The sequence below is a fragment of the Serinus canaria genome, chromosome 5, assembly GCF_022539315.1.
Source record: "Serinus canaria isolate serCan28SL12 chromosome 5, serCan2020, whole genome shotgun sequence".
Classification (NCBI taxonomy): domain Eukaryota; kingdom Metazoa; phylum Chordata; class Aves; order Passeriformes; family Fringillidae; genus Serinus; species Serinus canaria.
In genome coordinates, this window is record NC_066319.1 from 36,547,665 (window position 1) to 36,567,642 (window position 19,978).

The 19,978-nt window shown below is 35.0% G+C and overlaps 1 protein-coding gene across 2 annotated transcripts in view; it reads left to right on the forward strand.

The window, feature by feature from the left end:
- NPAS3 (neuronal PAS domain protein 3) overlaps positions 1-19,978 on the forward strand; it is a 591,794-nt gene that overhangs the window by 401,955 nt on the left and 169,861 nt on the right. For both annotated transcript variants that reach the window (XM_030240757.2, XM_030240756.2), the window contains one exon: positions 6,686-6,775. In XM_030240757.2, coding sequence (XP_030096617.1) covers positions 6,686-6,775 — 90 coding nt within the window. The remainder of the gene's footprint in view (positions 1-6,685; positions 6,776-19,978) is intronic.

Genomic DNA, 19,978 nt, shown 5'->3' on the forward strand with positions numbered 1-19,978 from the left:
TTAATACATTACTTCACAAGGTGGTTTGAGATTATGCAGCAATATAGAATGGCCTTCTAGAACAAAAATAATGTTTCTGTATATGGGGCAGAGATTCCTAAAAGTCATTTATTGCTTTTGTACTCAAAAAATTGTCAAACTCTTAGTCTCAGATTTTTTTCTTGAACATCCATTACTTAGAAATTTTTAATCTTGCTGTGATTCTCAAACTTACCTCTGATACTTGTCAATATATTATCAGCGAACAGTCCAGGGAATTCATCTTAAAAGTTCAACTGCCACCTTCTAACATTTTTCTTTTCTCTTCTACACTTTCTACTTTTGCAATCATTCTGTTCTTTATGCTTTTTTCTAATCAAGCAGTAAAACTACCACTGCAAGTTTTTGCTGTTTTGGATGTATAAACATAATTATTCTGTAAGTCTGTGAAAGATGCATCAAGGGAATCAGTAAAGTTTACTCCTCCTCCTTAATTTCTTGGCTTTGAGCTATAAAACAGACCTCCTTATTATTGACAAATTTATTTTTTGGCACTCCCTTGTTGTCATAAATTGCATCCTGACCACACGAGCAAAGAGCACGAAAATGACAAATTAGGAAGCTGGCATCAAAGTCCGTGCTAACCACATCCTTTGAGTTTGTCCCCTTACCTCATCTCTTTTACTGGAGTTGTTTTGGTGCCAAATGCATGCTGCCTTGTTGCCAAGTATGTGTCATTAATTCACAAGGAGTCTATGGTCATATAGCCATATAACTGTTATGGTGGACTGTGATTGAAAAAATAGCAGCAGTATGAATGGAAAAATGGGGTTTCTATGTGTTTTATGTTGGATTTTTGCTCAGTAGCAAAAAGCTTGTAGCCCAAGGAAGGCTGAAATAATTTCTATGCCTTTTAAATTTTTATTTGGGCTTCTGTTGGGAGGTAGGTTTTTTGTTTTGTTTATTTGGGGTTGGTTTGTTTGTTTGTTTGCAAGGGATTAAAAATATGGAAGAGGACAAATAAAGCTTTTAGAGATTTGTGTAAGTCATTAGATGATCAAACTTCAGTTGCTCATTTTTATTCATGTGTATCAAATACATCCCATGTAAAATCCTATTTCCCAGCACAAGACTCCAATTGTCTCATAGTACTTAATTGTGAAAGCCCAAGGTCAGATTTTCCACCTAAGTAGTTATGCTTTTGCATGTTTGTTGAGGTTGCTGGAGGATATTGCTCTGATATCTTAATAATGAGAGCACAGAAGATGGATACTGAGGCCAGATTTCTGTTAGCCATCATGTATGCCTTTTATTTCATTTTAACCTTCCATCCAAAATTGGTTGCCATGTTGAAGTGGAACTTGCTTTTTTGTTTCTTTCTGTAGTAAATCATATTTTTTAAGCCATGTTGTGCCTTGATCGATAAATAAATAATGCAACTGTATGTATATTATAAGAGAGGGATTATGTTCTTTCATAAATGTCAGTTGCCTTCAATGCTTCCTTGCTTTTAAAAAAAGAGTGAAATATTTTTGCTGTTATTGAATTTTGTATGTCTAATTGGTGACAGGCTTTGTCCTTAAATAAATGCTCAGTTCCAGTTATAATATCACTATGAAAAATTCTAATTAAGATGATCTGTTTTCCAGGAAAAAGTTTAGTATATCAATTAGTCTGTTTTATCAGGGGGAACATTCCTTTCTCCAGCCTCTAACTCCTGATCAGAGCTTGAATGAGAAAAGCATCACAGATGCATGCTGCATTGGACAAAGAACACATGCATGCATTTAAATCATGTATATCTTACTTTTTACTGATGTAATTGTGAAATATGTCCTTTTTGCATTCATAATTAGGGGGTGGAACAGATGGTGAAGGCTTAGTTTAAAATAATCTGTCATTAAAATAACCTAGCCTACTGGTAATTCTTCACTCTAACTGGAGTTTAGGTCAGGGTAACAGGGTTTTTTGAAGCATTGGAATACCCTAGAAAGAATTAGGGACTTCATAGATAGTGTGAAATATGAGGATATTCTCCAGAAGGACACCGTAGTAAGACTCCAGTGAATTAAATTTGCCTGTAGTGGGAATATGCAAAAATGGCTGGGACAAAATTCCTCTGACAAATATAAATCCATTTACTATGATGCATTATACATAAGTGCATATTCGGTCAAAGTGGTACACTAGGTTTCATATTCTGAAAGGAAATAGCCTCACTATGCTTCAAATACTGTAAAAGGCAGTGAGTATTTTGGGTTAAAAACCTGGGCTTTATATTTTTGTATTATTCTGATGTCAGAGGATATAAATTATAATAATTTGCATTATTGTTCTGGGGTGCTGTAGCTAGTGACTTTTATATCTGAGTCTCACTTCTTTCATGCCTACCACATTGACTTGCTCATATGTGACAAAGAAAACTTGTATCAGTCCTGCTTGGCTAATTTAGAACAGTTTTCAGGAAAAAGAAAACTGGTTCAATAAATCAGATACTTGCATGTCTTTAAAGCATTTATTTTAGTGTTCCCTTCAAGATTTCATTCTTTAACAGCTTTGAAGAGAGCATATAGATTTCAGCATGGTATTATGATAAATCTTCTTGAGGAGGGGCGAGCATTAACATTTGTGTCGGTTCTTTTTCATCTTAATCCAACCTTGGTTAATAATCAGAAAATTCTACATAGTGGGTAAGAAGATGTAATTAACCCTTTGACCCCAGAATCTTAATTGGCGCCTGTTGAAAACAGTGGGGCAGTTAAAAAAAAAATAAATTAAAAAGTAGCCTGTGGTGATTGAAACAGCATAATACATAATGGTTTTCTGAAATCAAAAGTAATAGAGAGCTTCAGCTTTAATCACATTTTGCATAAAGCCAGTAAGTGTAGTTTTAAACAAGAAGTTGCCGGTCTACCTTAAATTGGATTGTGCTCAAAATTGGCATTTGGGGTCACCCTGACCCTTTCTCAGCTGCCACACTAGATGAGATAGGAGTAGGTTTATGACAGTCAACTTCATTCACTTTAAAAAATAAAAGAGAGAAATTAAGTCAAGAAAATTTCCCTTGTATTCATCGTCTCTTCTTCAATGACAGTAGGACATTACAAAAACCCAGTTTCCTTTTCAGACCCTATTTGTATATTATAGTTAACTCTGGAAATTCTTCTGTCTGTGAACCACATTGAAACTGTTCAGAAATTCTGTCTGGAAAGCACTGTGGTCCTCCTTTGAAAAGAGATATTTGAAAGCTGACTCAATCCACTCCCCTTCTCTCATTTATTTTGTCCTTAGTTACACATAAGTAATATGAACACTACTACTTCCAGATATTTGTCATTAAAACAGAATTGCTTGTGAATATGTAGTATCCAGTGGTATCACATACTCTTCTCCAGTATATAACATGACCTGTGTTATGTTGCCTTGCACCTTCTCTGAAGTCTGCTGCTCTCTTGGCATGCACAAAGGACATACGCTTTATGAAAAATTGAAAAATTTCAACACGCATTACTTAAATAATAAATATTCATAAATAATACCTATGAATAACGAATGAGGCAGTCCTTCAGAACTACTGTTTGACCTGTAAAAGGAACAACAACATTGTCACAAAAGTGGTCCGTCTCAGCCCTTTCATACTGGTGGGAGGAACTGCCTTGCATTGGAAGATGGCTGTTTCTCCTCCTATTTTTATTGTCATTTTTCTTAGGCGTTGGAACTTGAGCTTAGTACTTGGAGCTTTTATTTTAAGCATGAAAGGAGTTTGGTGTCTTTTAGCTGTCATTAGCGGCTCTTTCAAAACACAAATAAACTTCCTTATTTTGTTCTATTGAACAAAAGGCTGAATTTGGTCAGCAGCTGCACTTAAGCATGGCTTCAGAGAGGTGGGAAAAAAAATTGACAAAAAATGACCATGACTCATTAATCTCAGCTGGCTTAAAGAAGAAATTTTATGTCTCAGGAAGTGACTAATCACATCCAAAGGTGTTGGTGTGCTGCATTGGCCCTGCCAGTCCTTCGGTGGTGCCTCCTCAGTTACCTCCCTTGTAAAATTTGGGGGCAAAAGTAAGGAATATTCTTCCAGAAAGAAAGAGAAAAAAAGACTAAACAAGTAAAGCTAATAAAGTAAAACTAAAGGAAAGGAGAGAATCAGAGTTAATGACAAGGAAAAGTAGCTAGTGCTTAAGATGACTAACAGTTCTTACTTCAACACCCTTCCAGTTGCTGATGACTTGCAAACTTTAGCCATGGAGGCTGAAAGTTCTTTGAACAGCTATGTTGGCTAGAATTGTTTGTTTGTTTTTATTTTTTCCGGCAAAACTGGTGTCAGATAATTTCAAAACTACACTGAGTGAAACATTTCTGCCTAATCAATACTCAAAGCTTTCTTCAAACTTGTGTTTCATTAAGCCTGAATTCCTAAATACGATGATGTGCATAAAAGAAGCAGAAAAGACATCAGTGGCTCAGAGAATTCTTTTTTCTGGTTCTTAGAAAGCTTTGCCCAGATATGCTTGATAATTTCACATTAATGCAGTGCTAAGCAGATCAGATCATAAATGTGCTGAAACTGTATGTCATTCTCTCAAGTGACAGAGCAAAGGGGCCACACAAAAAGCTGTATGAAAAACTAAGAGGAAAGTTGTTTTTATATGATACACAAATAACCTATGAAACATCTTTCCTCAAGAGAGAAAGGTATCACAGTCATGTCAACTGCAAGAAGGGGTTTGTGAGAAACCTCTGGTAGGCTTGTCATTGCCTGTATGGATATTCCACTGTTCTGAAGCATCTCTGTGCATACTGTCAGACCCAGGGACACTGACTGCTGCACACAGACCTTTAGTCTGAGTCAGCGGGACAATTTCTTGTTGGTGGTGGAGAATGGAGTTCTGTTTAAGTGGCCAGGGAGACAGTGTCATGGTTCTCAGCTCAACACAGGGTTAAACCAGTTTTCTCAAAGGAACACAGGACAGAGAATCAGGAATACTTTAACTAAGACCTTTAAAGATTTACTTTTCTGAGTAGGAGATTGTACACAGTGAGAGAGATCAGATGTGCAAAGGTTTTGATTGTCCTGGTATTGATCTAAGTTTGAACTTCACTGTTCCAAATTTTCCACCTGTTATTGATGTTAAAAATTCAAGGAAGTAATGTTAATAATTTGAGAAAGAAATTATGATGATTTATAAGAGGCCATAAATTACTTGCATAATATAAATGTTTTTACATGAAGGAGATCCATGCAGATTTACATTTTTATTAATTCATAAATATAAATTAGAGTCTTTTTTAATGCAGTGTCTTTAGTGAGGGTTTGTTTTCCAATATGCAGTCTATTATTTTTAGAAAACTCAGATTTTGCACTAATTCCACTACCTACTACATCAGAGACGGGTGAACTTTTGCCAAAGATGGCTTTTGACTAGCAGCCTGTTATAAAATAGTCAAGAAGCAGAAGAATAAAAATATTAAAATCCCTCAGAAATCACTGTTGTGCATTTGCAAAGGAGTGATTATGTGATTTTGTCATCATGTATCTCCATCAAATTTATATGTTTTTTTCCTTCCAAAACTAGGCTAATCTCTCAAATGCTACAGTTAATATTTCCTTTACATGTTCTTTTATCACAAGGGGGTATTTGGGATGGGATTTTTTATTTTTCCTCGTTCCTCCCAACATTTGAGCTGTTTCATACTTTCTGAGCTGTTTTAGCATTTCTAATATCTGGAATTTTGTGATTTTACTTTTGCAGTAGTCTATGATTGTTTGCCAAAAATCATCCTTATAAAAGGCAGAAAGGTAAAGACATGGATGGTTTAGGAAGGTAGTTTCTTCCTCGTGAAGATTTACTCCTATTCATAGAGGTATACTCCCTTCTAGATGAGCAGTGATTTACTCTGCTAAGAATATAGTCCTCTGTTTATTAACTGCACTCATGTTTCAAAAGGTATGCATTAATCACTGGGATTGTATTTTGCTTTTTGCAGTTGCAATGGAAACCACATCCAAAGACTTGAACCTGTCAAAGAAAAATCTGATCTAGACTTTTACACCAAAAGGATGAAATTCATAGCATTTCTAAAGACCTAAGCTGTAAACATATTTGACAGTAATCTGCTGATTGGCTTTGTTGTCTCACAAAAGGAAAATGGTGTGTGGCTGCATGCGTGCATGTGCGTGCGTGTGTGTGTAATCCTCAATTAATTTACAAATTATTGAGGTCCACAGCGATTTGAGTGATGGCAGGATTTTATTTTCTCCTTTTGAATTTTTGGAAATGGAAATTCTCTGCTTTGATTCTGAGCAATGGGGGGTGATTTTTTTAATATACACTGCTCAATTGAAAGGTTATTTGTTTTTCATATTTTTTCTTCATGGAAAAAAATGAACATTTTATTTTTTTATATTCCATCAAGCAAATGATATAAATTTTATACAGTATATGGCAGATATAAGCATGGCAGTAAAATAACAGTAATATACTCATCAACTTGGACTTAGTAATATACTCATATGATGTTTATTAATATGTAGACAGAATACAAAGGAATTGTCTTAAGAGTTCAAATTAAAACTACTCTCAGAAAATTCAGAATATTTTCCTCAGTTTATTCTGTGATGCCTTTGTTTTAATCTATTTCTATTTGTAGTTTGGAATTCTTTATTAATCTATTCACTTATTTTTTTCCTCTTATTCTGTAGTCCCTGGATGGATTTGTATTTGCACTAAATCAAGAAGGAAAATTTTTGTACATTTCAGAAACTGTCTCCATCTATTTAGGCCTGTCCCAAGTAAGTACACACTTTCAATTTTAGAACATAACTGTGTCTTATGCATTCTTCTGTTTATTATTATTAGGAAATAATAATTTGGTTTCTGTGTTTTCCATGGATTATTGAATTAGCAGTTTAAAGTTGCATCCTGTTCATCCTGAGATACAACTGAAAAATGTGTCTCTAGTACTGAATGTTGAGATGTAAGAAAACTTTTTGCCACAAAGGATCATTATTAATTTATTGAGAACAAATGAAGTTTCTTTTCTCAGTTGTTTTGAACTTTAAACCTCTATACCTGATAGGAAAGGGACACTCTAATAGTACTTCCCTTGTGTCCTATTACTGGATGTTTATGGAGTACCCTGCATTATCCAGGGAGCTGACACGATGACAGGGAGTCATTTGGAGTCAAGAAATGCTGAAAGAGGCCATTAAAATGTCTTGCAGGGAGGGTTCCAACAAGGACACATTTTGATGCTTTCACCAATGCTCACTAATATGAAAAGATGAATTTGTAAAATATAGTAATTTGGGGGGGTTTTGGTTTGAGATTTTTTTTTTTCATTTAATTGCTGACAACTGTTTTTAAAAGATTAAAAGGCAGGGCAGAAGTGGGGCAAAAGTTAGTTGTTAATGCTTATTCCTAATCCTGCAGCATTCAGAAATGTATAGGCAGGATAGTTTCTTTCTGCTTTCACTTAGAAATGAAGCAGAAATATTTTGCATGATGATTTTCAGAGAGGGACCATCTACTTCCACTGCAGTCACCTTGAGGACGAAAAGAAAAACTGAAATAATACTTATTTCAGCTACTTTAAATTGGGACCCATACAGCTATGAGGAAGCAGCTATTTGCTTACTGTCAGTTTTGCTGTACCCCACCAACAATTGAATGGGAAATATTAATATTTGGTGACAAAAAAGACTAATTTTAAATATTATCAGGTGAGAATATGAATAGAGGCTCAGTAAGTCCTCAAAGAACACGCAAGCAATTGGCTGTAATAAGTTCAGTAATTGTTATTTTGTGCTGGCTTTGGCAAACCCAGTGATAGAAATGGAAACAAGAGCTGTTTCTAGCTCATATCAGTATTCTTGTCTCTCATTAAAGTCCCTCGTTTCGTAATAGACTTTAATCCCTGACTTAATCTGTTTGGGAGTTTGTATCAAGAATCTCACATTTTGAAATTGGTGCACCACCATGTTGCTAATACAGTAAAGAATTGGAACTTTAATGTTTATTATTGTCTTATGTTCATATTAATCTGGTTTATGCATAGTATCCAACAAAGTCTAATAAGCCAGTAAAGAAGAAGGATGGATAATTAGTTTAAGCAGGTAAATGCTAATTAGGAAACTCCTGAAAGGCATCCATTATACACTAGCTTAAAACAAATTTTACAGCCCTGGTTAGTGGTGTAATCCAAATTCTGTCAAGGCAACTGCATTTTCTGTAATTGAGATGTGTATGTTTGCTTTGCATAACAGATGGCTCTGTATGCTTAGACTGATAGCTAGGAAAATAATAATTGCATTATTCTGGCCAAAAGAATATTAGCTCTTGGGTTTTGGCCATTTCAGTCAGTCCTCCTGCCAGCACAGCATATGCACATATATGGATTGGATTTTCAAGGAAATTGATGCATCTGGAATAGTGTGGCCATCTGAAATATCATCTGTTCAAGAAAAATTTGGCTTTAACCCTATGTTAGTCTCTTGTTAAAAGCATTTTCTGCCACTGCCTTTCAAACTATAGAGTTGATAAATCTCTCCTCGCTCTGAACTCACATCATGTTGTTAAGACTTTATGCTCCATCTTGATCCATATACATTTCAAGAAAGGGTTCAGATAAATGAAGCAATTTTCTTTGCATGTTAGCGTATTGGAAATATCAGGGCAAATATTTCCATGTGTTCACCACTGAAAGTACTGATGGAAAAACTACCAAAAATCAGAACCAATACTGTGGTTTTTTATAGAATAATAAATGAAACCTACTGAGATTTACTAAAATATCTGAGTTTTTTGTTTTTCTTCTCTTCTTTCTTTATGGAGACATTTGGTATTTCCAAGACCTACAGTATTTATATATTTTTGATATATTGCTCTCTTGGTATAGCATTATATTGCTAATCTCTTAATAATTTTAAAAGGAGTCCTGTAGCTACTTCCTACTAAATCACTTGTCAAAGCTTATTAGTTGCTAAAAATATTAACAAGTTTATCCCTAGAACTATTTCTCAAATATACATTAAAATGCTACAGTTTTCACCACACCAAAATTAAAATTCTCATGAAATCTGAATTTCTGGGTTGGTACTATGTGATACATGTGGTTTTGTATTTCTTGCACTGCAAGTAAACATTGATATACCCTATGCTGATACTTCATATCTTCATATTTATATAGAACCTCCAGGCAGTGATGCACTTAAAGGCATTATAATGTACATTATTATTTGAAATAGCTTCATCAAGTGTTGCCTTTGGAGTCTAACTTTCTAGTCAAATTATTTCTCCAAGACTTCATCCTTATTTGATGTTGTTTTGTTTTTTGGGAATTTTCAAGTTTTCATTTTTTAACTAGCATGCACGGAAATAATGTAAAATATATTTTGTATTTGCAAAGCAAAATCTCATGTCTCCTAGATAAAGGAAAATACTTCTTGTATTGAATCTCAGCAGGTGACAATAGTTATGGTAGTCAATTTTACTCTTTTCTGAACACTTAGAGCCAGTGGTGCAAAACAAATGGATGCCAATGTTCTAAGATAGCTGCAGGACTAATGGTAAACAAATCTGATAAACCAGTATCTTGGAAGGTAGCCTGAAAATTATAATAATAAAGTTACCCCTGGCAAAAGTAACAGCATATTTGAACAGTAAACAAAAATTGCAATAAATGCCCTTTTGAGATTACAATGAATATAACTTTTATGTTGACACCCACCGACATATATATTTTGAATTTTTTTTTTTTTTATAATTTATCTTCCTGCTAATGCTAACCAAGAATTTTAAGCTGTTTTGGCAGATGTGTATTTCAGACCACACCATGGAATTACAATCAGATCAGTTTCAGAGAGCAGAGATACATTTCAAAGTTTAGGAAAAGAGACTTAGCTGAAAATAACGAGTGAGAGAAGGTAAAGAGACAAAGAAAATGGACCAACAATCTCCCAGTTAAAGGGTCTGTGCATATTGGCTTTAGTCTATGATAAATATCATAGCTCAGTTATACTTGAGGCAAGCTGATATAGTTGAACATACTTTTCAGTTCTTTCATGAACTGTAGTATTTGTTGGAAGACCCAGAAATGTCTAGAAATGTGCAGTATGGCCAGAATTTCTTCTCTGGGTTGATCAACATGATCTGTGGTGGTGTAGCCAATACAAACATCTGTTTACACTGGATCTCTGTAGTGATGTAAAAATGTTTGTTCTTCATATGTATCTAGTCCCATATGTTTTCCAAGTCAGTAGGTAGGTTTTGATATCAGGGTAACCTCCGTCTTTGAAAGCCTCAGTGCCTGATTTCCTTTTAGAAATGGGATGAGATTTCTAAAGAAAATGGCTAACCACTGAAGAGGCATTCAAACTGCTCCTTCCAGCACTTAGAAGTCAGTGTGAGTGCTTCCCTAATAGATTTCAATTCTCTTGAAAAGTGTCTGTTTGAGACTTGGACCAACATATGCTGAAACATAAAGAGTAACCAAAAGGGAGAAAAATCTATCCAGAAACAGATAGAATAAAAATGTGTTATCCAGAAAGGATAAAATTGCCTGACATATGATGTTTCAGGTTCAATAGAAAATATTATGAGCTGCTAATCTGGCTAGGATGCTTTTGCATTCAGAAAACAAGTTCTTAATCACCTCTTACAACAGTTGTACTCAGCAAGGATAATATGCATTGTTTCCTGCCTGTGAGATGCACATCTTAAAATAAAATATTTCCTACCTTTGCTCCTGCTTGCCCGGGACACAGAGCAGATTGGCCTGTTGAAAAGAGAGCTCACTAAAAATGAACAGTGCAGCTGCTGGCATAATGAGAGATAGATAATAGAGATGGAAAAGGAAGAAAACAAGAATGAAATTTTGAGAATTTATCTATTTGAAAATAAAGCAGGCAAAACCAACAGGTATATTACGTGTGTACTCTGTTACCAGTAGCATAATATATTTCCTTATTTTGGCTTTCTGTGCATTTGTTCTATGAAATGGCAAATAAAATTATAGCTACAGCACACAAGTACAAGGTCAAATAAATGACAGTACTCATTCTATTTGTGAAGCTATTCTGAAAAGGAACCATGGTGCCAAATGTGGTTTATTTGAATAATAAAGAAGAATTAGATTCCCCTGATAACTTGGCTGAGGGCCAATAAATCACTGGAGGTTAAGAATGCTTTGCAACTGCCATGTATTTCTTTTGCTTTTACGAAGCACAAACCTCAACTACTATGCTCTACCTGTTTTTCAATGCAAATCAAGTTGAGGTTAGTAGATGGTTAAAGGATTGCTTTTGTGCTCTGTTTGCTTAAAAATAATATAAAGCAATCTTGACACTTGCACTGATTCTGTAAATTCTATCTTATTTTTCCTCTATGCCATTACGAAACTACTACTACTACTACTACTACTACTACTACTACTACTACTACTACTACTACTTTATTATTATTATTATTATTATTATTATTATTATTTTATTATTATTATTAATTATTAATATTATTATTATTAAAATCCAGAACTGGAATTTTTTTAAATCAAATTAGCAAAACTAGACAATAACCAATTGTGAACTTACCCTTTTTTTCTTGTGATGTTGTCATTGTTTTAGTGTTCTGAATTTAAATATTTTTATGTAACATGATCGTTTGTGCTCATGCAGTAAATTTGTCTACTAGCACTGTTAATTTTTTAGCAGTTTTTCCCCTTCAAAAAGAGTAAGTAAAAACCTGGAAAATTCTGTGCTGATCATGTGGGGCTTTAAAATTTTTTCCCTTAACACTCAATGTAAGAATATTAATTTACTGTTGTATTTTATGCTAAAAGAAGTGAACAAGGGAGGAGTTCTATTGAAATACAGCAGCTCTGAGGATTTTGAGAGCAGTAAGAAAATATAAGTATCAAAATAATTCAGAAACAGTACAAGGCACAGTGGCACATTATCAATTTACAACATTTAAATTGATAAATGCTTGGTGGTGAAGGCCTACAAGGGCACTTTGAAAAGCAAATAGCGACCTGCTGAAGAAATTGATTTTTCCCCCCCGAAAATGACTGCATGATGCATCATTTGACTGCATGCTGTCCAAGTGCTTGACAGAGATAATCTCAGCAATCCCACGGGTGACCTTATCGTTCTCACCAGGGCAACTTTGTCTAGGTTCTGACTTTGTGCATGTCAAGGTTTCTTCAGGCAGGATCCTTAGGGGGAAAAAGTTCCTCTGTTCGATCCAGATATTGAACCACTCTTGAAGGCACTCCCCCACCCCCAAAAAGGCAAGCTTGTTTCTTTTCTTCATAATTATGAATGAACTGAACAAGGGAAAATATCTATAGACACAGTATCTTTGCCGAGGACATTATTGCTTGCCCAGTGTAGTTTAGCTTAGCTCTTAAAGGAGAAAGGATACCTGCCATTAGAGGTTATCAGATACAGCTGAAAGACTCCAAAATATATGGCACTCTTCTACATAGCAGAAATATTCCACCTGCTTTCTTTATCACACTCACTGTTCACGGCTTTATTTTTGCCATCCTCAGAGTATTTAATATCAGTACCTAATAATTTCTTCTCTATGTTGTTTTTTTGGTTGTTTTTTTTTTTTTAATCCCTCTCCCAACCCAAGAGCTTTTAAGACAACTCAAGTGCAAATGACAACCTGACAGAAGTCCTGAACATCAATATCAATATGCATAATTTTGCATAGACACTCTGTAACAACCTTCACTGTATGGTCATGAAGAGGTCCAAAACACTTAGGCTATTTTATCTGGTTATTGAAAAACAGGTTTTGTCTTGCACAGAGAAATATATTGCCCAAACTATGATGAATAATGGCATTTTAAAATGTGCAGGATTTTTTTAAAGTGCTTTGCATAATGAACAAACTATTCTTCATGTGCAGTTAGTAAGTGTTAATTATAATTACTAACTAGGAATCTGTTGAAAGCAGAAAATGTTATGCTCTGTTTGGTACCCCAACCCCAAAGCTGCTTTACCCACTGCCTTTGACACCCTCAGTTCACTGTATTCAACCTCTTTTACCTCCTTCTTTCATCCACAACATTAATTCTGAGTGAACAAGACGTGCTTCCCTGCTTTTGACAAGATTTGCTGCAGTCTCATGCGACAAAAACCCAACACTCATTCCAGATTCAGAAAGTAGGATTTATAACAGCATTTTAATTTAATGTTGGATGTCGAACATATAAAGAGATCACAGTAGTACTAGAGCTGAAAATTGATGCCTTTTTTATTAGTGTCCTCTCAGAAGTGGGTGAGCCGCTGTTTGTGCAATGGAGCACAGAGCACCACAGTCAGATGAATGAGGATATGCTATCTGCAAGGAATCATATTTCAAACCACTGTCTGCCTCTATTGATGTGCTCAGAGTTGAAAGGTTATGCTAGTAAATGCCATCAGAATTTTCAGCATTAGAAATCTGTGGAATAATCCGTTGACTGTCACTTTGTAGTGAGTCCAAATGCAATACATAGTGATGCTTTAATGATTTTTTTTAATTGAAATTAACTTATTGTTACTGATCACATTGTTTTGCTTCTTCTTCTACAATGTTTTTAAATACTGCCAACAGAATTGTCTTATAGGTTCCACTGAATATAGCTGTCTGTTGAGTTAACTAAAGGAATCCAGAATGTCATTTTACATGAGAATCATGTTTCCCTTATTTATTCCTTTGAACATATTTTACCAGCCATTGAGGCTGAAACATTGAAAGCCTTTATGCAGAAGGGATTCACTGGTTAAAATGAATCACAGATTCTCCATGCAATAAAATATAGCCTCATTGGTTTAACACTTAAAGGCTGAAGACTTTTTATGTCACTTAATAATTTCTACCATTTGCTGTTAAAGGAAAAAAAAAGGCATTTGATAAGGTATTTTCAATGCAGTTCTTAACTCTTTCCAGTACTGAACAAGACTGAAAACATTATCAGTCAGACCATTTGCTTCCTGATGTATACAATGGTTTCAGATTATTGTAATAAATATATCTGGGGAAAAGGGGTAAGACAATTTAGGTATTTTAGGTTTCTTATTCCTATTAAAGCAAATTAAAAGTTTTCCTGAATTAATATTCATATTATTCAAATTAGCTACAGAGTACTTTTGGAATCTTCTTTGTATTGCATTGTAACATATTCATGTGGAAGTTGGAGAAGATTCTGTAAAACAAACAGCTGTGGAATAACTGGGGGGGGGGGGGGCGGAAAGCAGATAATGGTGAGAAACATACAAATTTGCCCTAAAGGTATTTTCCATGCTTTTCGGGCACATTAGAGATGAGGAGAAAAAAACCCTCAAAGAAAAGTAAATATTCTGCCTTTTAAGAGTAAGTTCAAACAGTCATTCTTCTCATGAGTAATGAAAATTTCACTTCTAAAATAACCTATAATTAATAGATTTTGATTGATGGTAAGAAAATATTACTTTCATTGCTTAAACAACATACTGATTATAAACTTTGATTTTCTTTTACATCTGTATTTGAGTCAGAGAAAGTGAAACTCATGACTCAAAGATTTTGTATGAAATTATTCAAGATTTTTAGCAGAGAAGCAGTAGAGGTTCACTTGACAGAACTTCCAAGCACTTGAGAAGGGTGGGTCAATCCACAGATACTCAAGGGTTGGTTTAAGGTTATGAAAGGAATAAAACAGTGCCCACATGTATTAAAAACACAGTCACTTAATGGTTCTGAGCTAAAAAACAATGCTGCAAAAATGAAATATAAAAAACTGCTTTAAACTCAGATCAGTTCAGTGATATCTTCAGCTGCACATCCTCACTGACAGTTTTACCAGTCCAACTAAGGGATTTGGGCATATGAAAGCCCAAGATCAGGAAGCAGCTCAGAAAAAGGACAGGAAATACATCTTATTCAGGTTTTGCCAACATCATGCATTATTGCAGCCTTGGTCAGGACTTTACTTGCTCTGTGTTCAGTCAGACTTAACAGACTAATACTACTCTGAGAAGAGAGGATTGGTAAGAGAGCAGGAGCATTCCAAATTCTGTGGAGAGTGTCTTCACTGCAGATGGGATCTCTTCAAGAGAACCTCCCAAGTCAGAGGCTAATGGTGCTTAATCCCCAAGGTTTGTAATGGAAATTCAAGACAATCATGTCCATGTATTACTCTTCCAGTATTAATTTATATTCTTTTGTCACTCCCTGTTCACCTTCAGCATTAAAATAGACCTATGCTGCTTTAGCATTTTAACCCCATGTTTCCCTCTTTTATCTTCTGGCATTTGAGGATGCCGCCCGAGACAGCCTCTGCCTGTAGGCAGCAGCTGACAGCAGCTTCCTGGTTAAGTTACAGTGTGAAAGGGAAAGCTCCCAGGAGCTTTCTGCATCTAGGAGATGCAGAAATGAGAGATGCTTTCTGCATCTAGGAGACAGGGCAAAAGAGCAGCAGAAAACTTGTCAGGCTTACTGTGAACCAATACTTTTTCTTACTTGCTCAGCTGAGTTCCTTAACATTCACATTGCAAGTTTTCTCTGCTGTTTGCTCATACCTTCAAAGCTGTCTACATTCACCCTGAGTAATTCAGCTCCACATGGATGATGTTTATTTATTGTTCTCATGGCACTCCCACAGAAGCTTCCTCTGCAGATGAACCCACAGAAGAGCCAGTTTAAAGCCATTTTGCAAGCTAGGCCATCAAAATCTGACATCATGACCCACCTCATCATGTGGCCTGCTCTAGCAGTGCTGGCATAGCCAAAACCAGCCATGCAGCAGAGGGGTACTTCTACTGACCACCTGATGAGGTAGTAGAAAACTAGGAATTAATTTTCCCAGATAGGAGCTCAGATGTGGCAACAGAGTGAAGTGATAAACATCCTTTGCCCAGAGTTAGAAATTTAGGGCAAAAAGGCAAGAAAGAAAATCTCTTCGTTCAGCCATGAGGAGAAATGTCTAAGAGCAGAATCATCTTCCCTTTAGAGACAGGAAGCACCAGCATATTTTGGAGGGATGGGAAATCAGATTAGTATGAGAGGACAGACAAAAGAAATGCCTCTCTAGTGTGAGCAGACAGAAAGGGGAAACAGAGAAGAAACATAGCACACTGCCTCTACTCAGCAACAGACTGGTGAGGAGACATGCTGCTTCTCCCTCAGCAACCAAGAGAAATTTTGCTAACCTTTGATATTCAGAACTCACAGGCCAGCATAAACTCAAATAGTGAGTCTGGTTCATACTCAAGATATATGAAAATAATATTTTAAAGGGCTTATTAACATTCAGGGGGGTTTGCACCCTTTGTGACTTTGTATTTTCAAGTCTTCTTTTTCCATTAACTACATGAATGCTAAAAATGTACTTTAATATGTAGGAGGTGTCTGAGACTTTTTGGGAATATCATGATTCTACAGAAAAGTCTTTGAAACTACAATCAAACCACTTGATTGGCAATAATATTATAAAGTTTGGCAACAGTAAAATATAAAGGGGAAATACTGCCTTACTTCTCTATCACATGGATCTATAAACTACTATGGTGTATTCTGCTCCTACTGTATTCCAGATAACTTTTAAAGCCTTTGTGTTAATAAATCTGGCCTCATACTAATAAAATGTATGACAGAATTATTACCTATATTAATTATTTTATGTTTGAGATCCTGTCTTTGGGTCTTTCGGGTGACAAGTATTTTCTAGTCTAAGTACTGCTGTATTAGGATGTGGCCATTACAGTCAGGCACCCTCTCTACCTTTTCATACTGTGTTTCAGAAAGATGTCTCATTTGGGACGGCACTTATTCATGCAGAAGTGGTAAATACAAAGCTGGATGCATTCCTGAGATTCCTTGAATAACAATGGAGCTATCCATGTATTCTTATTGAACTTTCATAACATATGCATAACAAAGATATTATGAAAATTGTAATCATATCTCTTTTATGTATTAAAGCTGCATGTATGAGTCCTGACTTAAAGTTTGTAGGAAGACATGCTTCCTTTTCTAAAATTCATTAATCCAGTTGGAGAAGCAGTAGCTTTTCCTTCTTAGCTTGTTTCTTCTGACATGACATGAGTCTGATCCACAGCCTGTAAGTCAATGAAGAGATTTCACAGATTTTTGAATGGTTCTCACTTTATACTGCAAATATGTTTCTTATTTTACATTGAGAATGAAGACATATTCTGTAAATTAATGAGCAATCCCTCTGTCCCTATAAGAAACTAGTAGTTTGAATAAGAGTGACAGTGATTTCTCCTTTTTGTTTCTTATTTGTTGCAGATTGCCTGCAAGTTTTAAAATATTTTGGTCATATGATAGCTCAGTTTCTTTATATATTCAGATTGAGTTAACTCAAATCAACATTATGTTAAGGCATTTTAGAGGATTCCTGCATTAATTGTAATTGGTATATATCTATTTATTGCAACCTTGTGTGCAGATGAGCTAAAGTCTAACCACAGAGAAAGATGCATTCCAAAGACATAACAATCTTCAATATCAGAGGGGTTGGCTAGAAAATGTAGTGGAAAAGGTATATATTTTATTAGTCCCGTGTTTGGGAGGAGTGAACATTGTGATATTTTTATCCTCTCTTTCCTATCTTCTTCTGATTCAGTCTGTCTTCCTTGTTAGCTCCCAGATCAAGTTTGGATGTGTTGTTGCTTAAGTGTGCAATGCCTTCCCAACAGAAAGCTGTTCATGGGAAGAATTGTTAATAGAAAATAATTCCGTCACTGAAATGAATGTAAGCAAATTCCAGTTTCTAGAGATGGGATTCTCTTTCATGCTCATCACAAATATAAGCATTTATATTTCCTGGTTTTTGGTAAAAATATGTCTACAGAAAGAATTCTGTACACTTCAAATTGAACTTACTCCAGATGTTTTCTTTGGCTTAATACAAGTAGGTTCCTTAATACTTGTTCTATTCTCCTCTTCTTTTTTGATATCACTACACTCCTCTAGATTTATGTGCACTTGTGACTGTGAAGAAAGGTCTTATGTGTTTGATGGACAGCAACTAAAATAGACATTTTCAAAACAAATTATGCTATTTCCATTCTATGTGGTTAGGAGCTGCTCAACACATTAGTGTTGTACCTATTTTGGACAGTGATGTGACTAGATCTGACACAGTCCAGTCTGCGTTCTCCTGAGGCTTTTGGGATAAATCCCTGCAGATTAGCAAAGTCTGCAACCTCCCTAATGAGGGTGCAAATTCTTGTGAAGTAATAAGAATAATAAGCAAAACTGGAAAAAGAAAAACCCATATATATAAAAATGTAACTTTTACAGCTCATTAATTAAAATTGGCATTGCAGGGTTTTTACAGGACAAAGACACTACAAAAGTACACTACCATTTTAATATGTTTTGGAATGTTTTCAATTTAGCAGCCAAGAAAATCATATAATTCTGGAATCCATTCACTTCTTTAGTAAAAACACCAGTCTTCAATTTTAAATAGCATTTGTAGAAATTAAAGAAGGTAAACTGAAAATATTTCTGAAAGGTCACAGCTTCATTGTGATACGGCCTATCCCTTCATTGTTATCTGGAACAGCTGTGAAAATAATGTCATGTCTTTTTAAATAACTGTAAAACCCAAAGATTTTAAAGGAGATTATACATTCATACCTATATTTGCTATTTTGAATCAAGTTGTTGATGTGTGATATTCTTTATTATGGCATTAACACCCATGTCACAGCAATATCAGAATTTGCATATAAACAATCAACATAATGGATTTGAAGTAAAAAAAATGCAGAGTTTATTTTTATTTTAAATAAAACGCTTGCATACCCTGAAATGCAAATATTTATTCTGTGCATGTATAATTATAATATGCCCATGATAGCTGATAATTTTCTGATTGTCTTTTATAGTCTCATTTAAGTCATATTTATTCTCTTGCATCCACAGTCTTCATTTAACACTGGACATCTTAGTGAGCTGTAGTACAGGGGTTTTTTTGGTTTTAACCTTCAAAGGAATTTAGTTGAGCAGATGCTACATTGAACTAGTCAGAGTAGAAAGGAAATGATACGGCTTTTAAAGGGCACATCTAGCATATCTACTGGGCTAAAGTAATTCTGGCAATGCTTCAAAGGATATAACTTTTGATGGTAAAGTAGGTAGGCTACAGAATGAAATCACATATGGCAAGCTGTCAAAGTCTTCCTACACATTCAGTACATTTATATAAGTGCAAATGGATGCTGCTTAGATGGAGTCCCTAGCAATTTCCTGTTAAATCTGCTCTAAGATTATCTGATATTATTTGACTAAATTATCTGTAAAAGCTGAGGACAACTTTTATGATCAAATATTTAGAAATTAGTTTTTTCTTTTTGGCAGATTATCTGAAAAATGAACTGCAATTGTATTAACACTTGAAAGCAATGGGCTTTCAGTAATAGCAATTATATCAAAACAAGGATAATGAATTGCTGTATATCAGCTTGAAGAGGACGTATTTATAGGTCAATGATGTCAATAGCTATAGTTCTCATAGACACCTCATTTCTTACCCTTTTATTCCTTGCTAATGCTAAGCAGACACCATTTTAACTTTTAATGAGATTGGTGACTATGAGAATCTCATTTCACAATGGAAGGGAAGTTTACAAGGGATGAATATTTTCACCTTTCAAAATTAAGCCATAAAAGCTGTTGCCCTTTTGCAAATGCTGCATCGATTATTAGGCATCCCCCTCCCAGCTAATGAAAAGAAATCCAAACGGTCATTCATACTTATTACAAAGACAAACTTTTAAATTTTCTTTTTTATATATATTCTGTTAGTTGTGTTGAATAGCACTCTAGTATAATGACAAAATGCAGGATGCCTTACAGCATTAGCTTCATAGCTAGGAGTATGCATGCATATATATTTTCACATAATACATCTCTGTGTATGAATGTGTATGAGTGCATGATTGAAAGAGGAACCTCAAAGGTGTGCTGAAAAGTTCTTTATCTCTGTC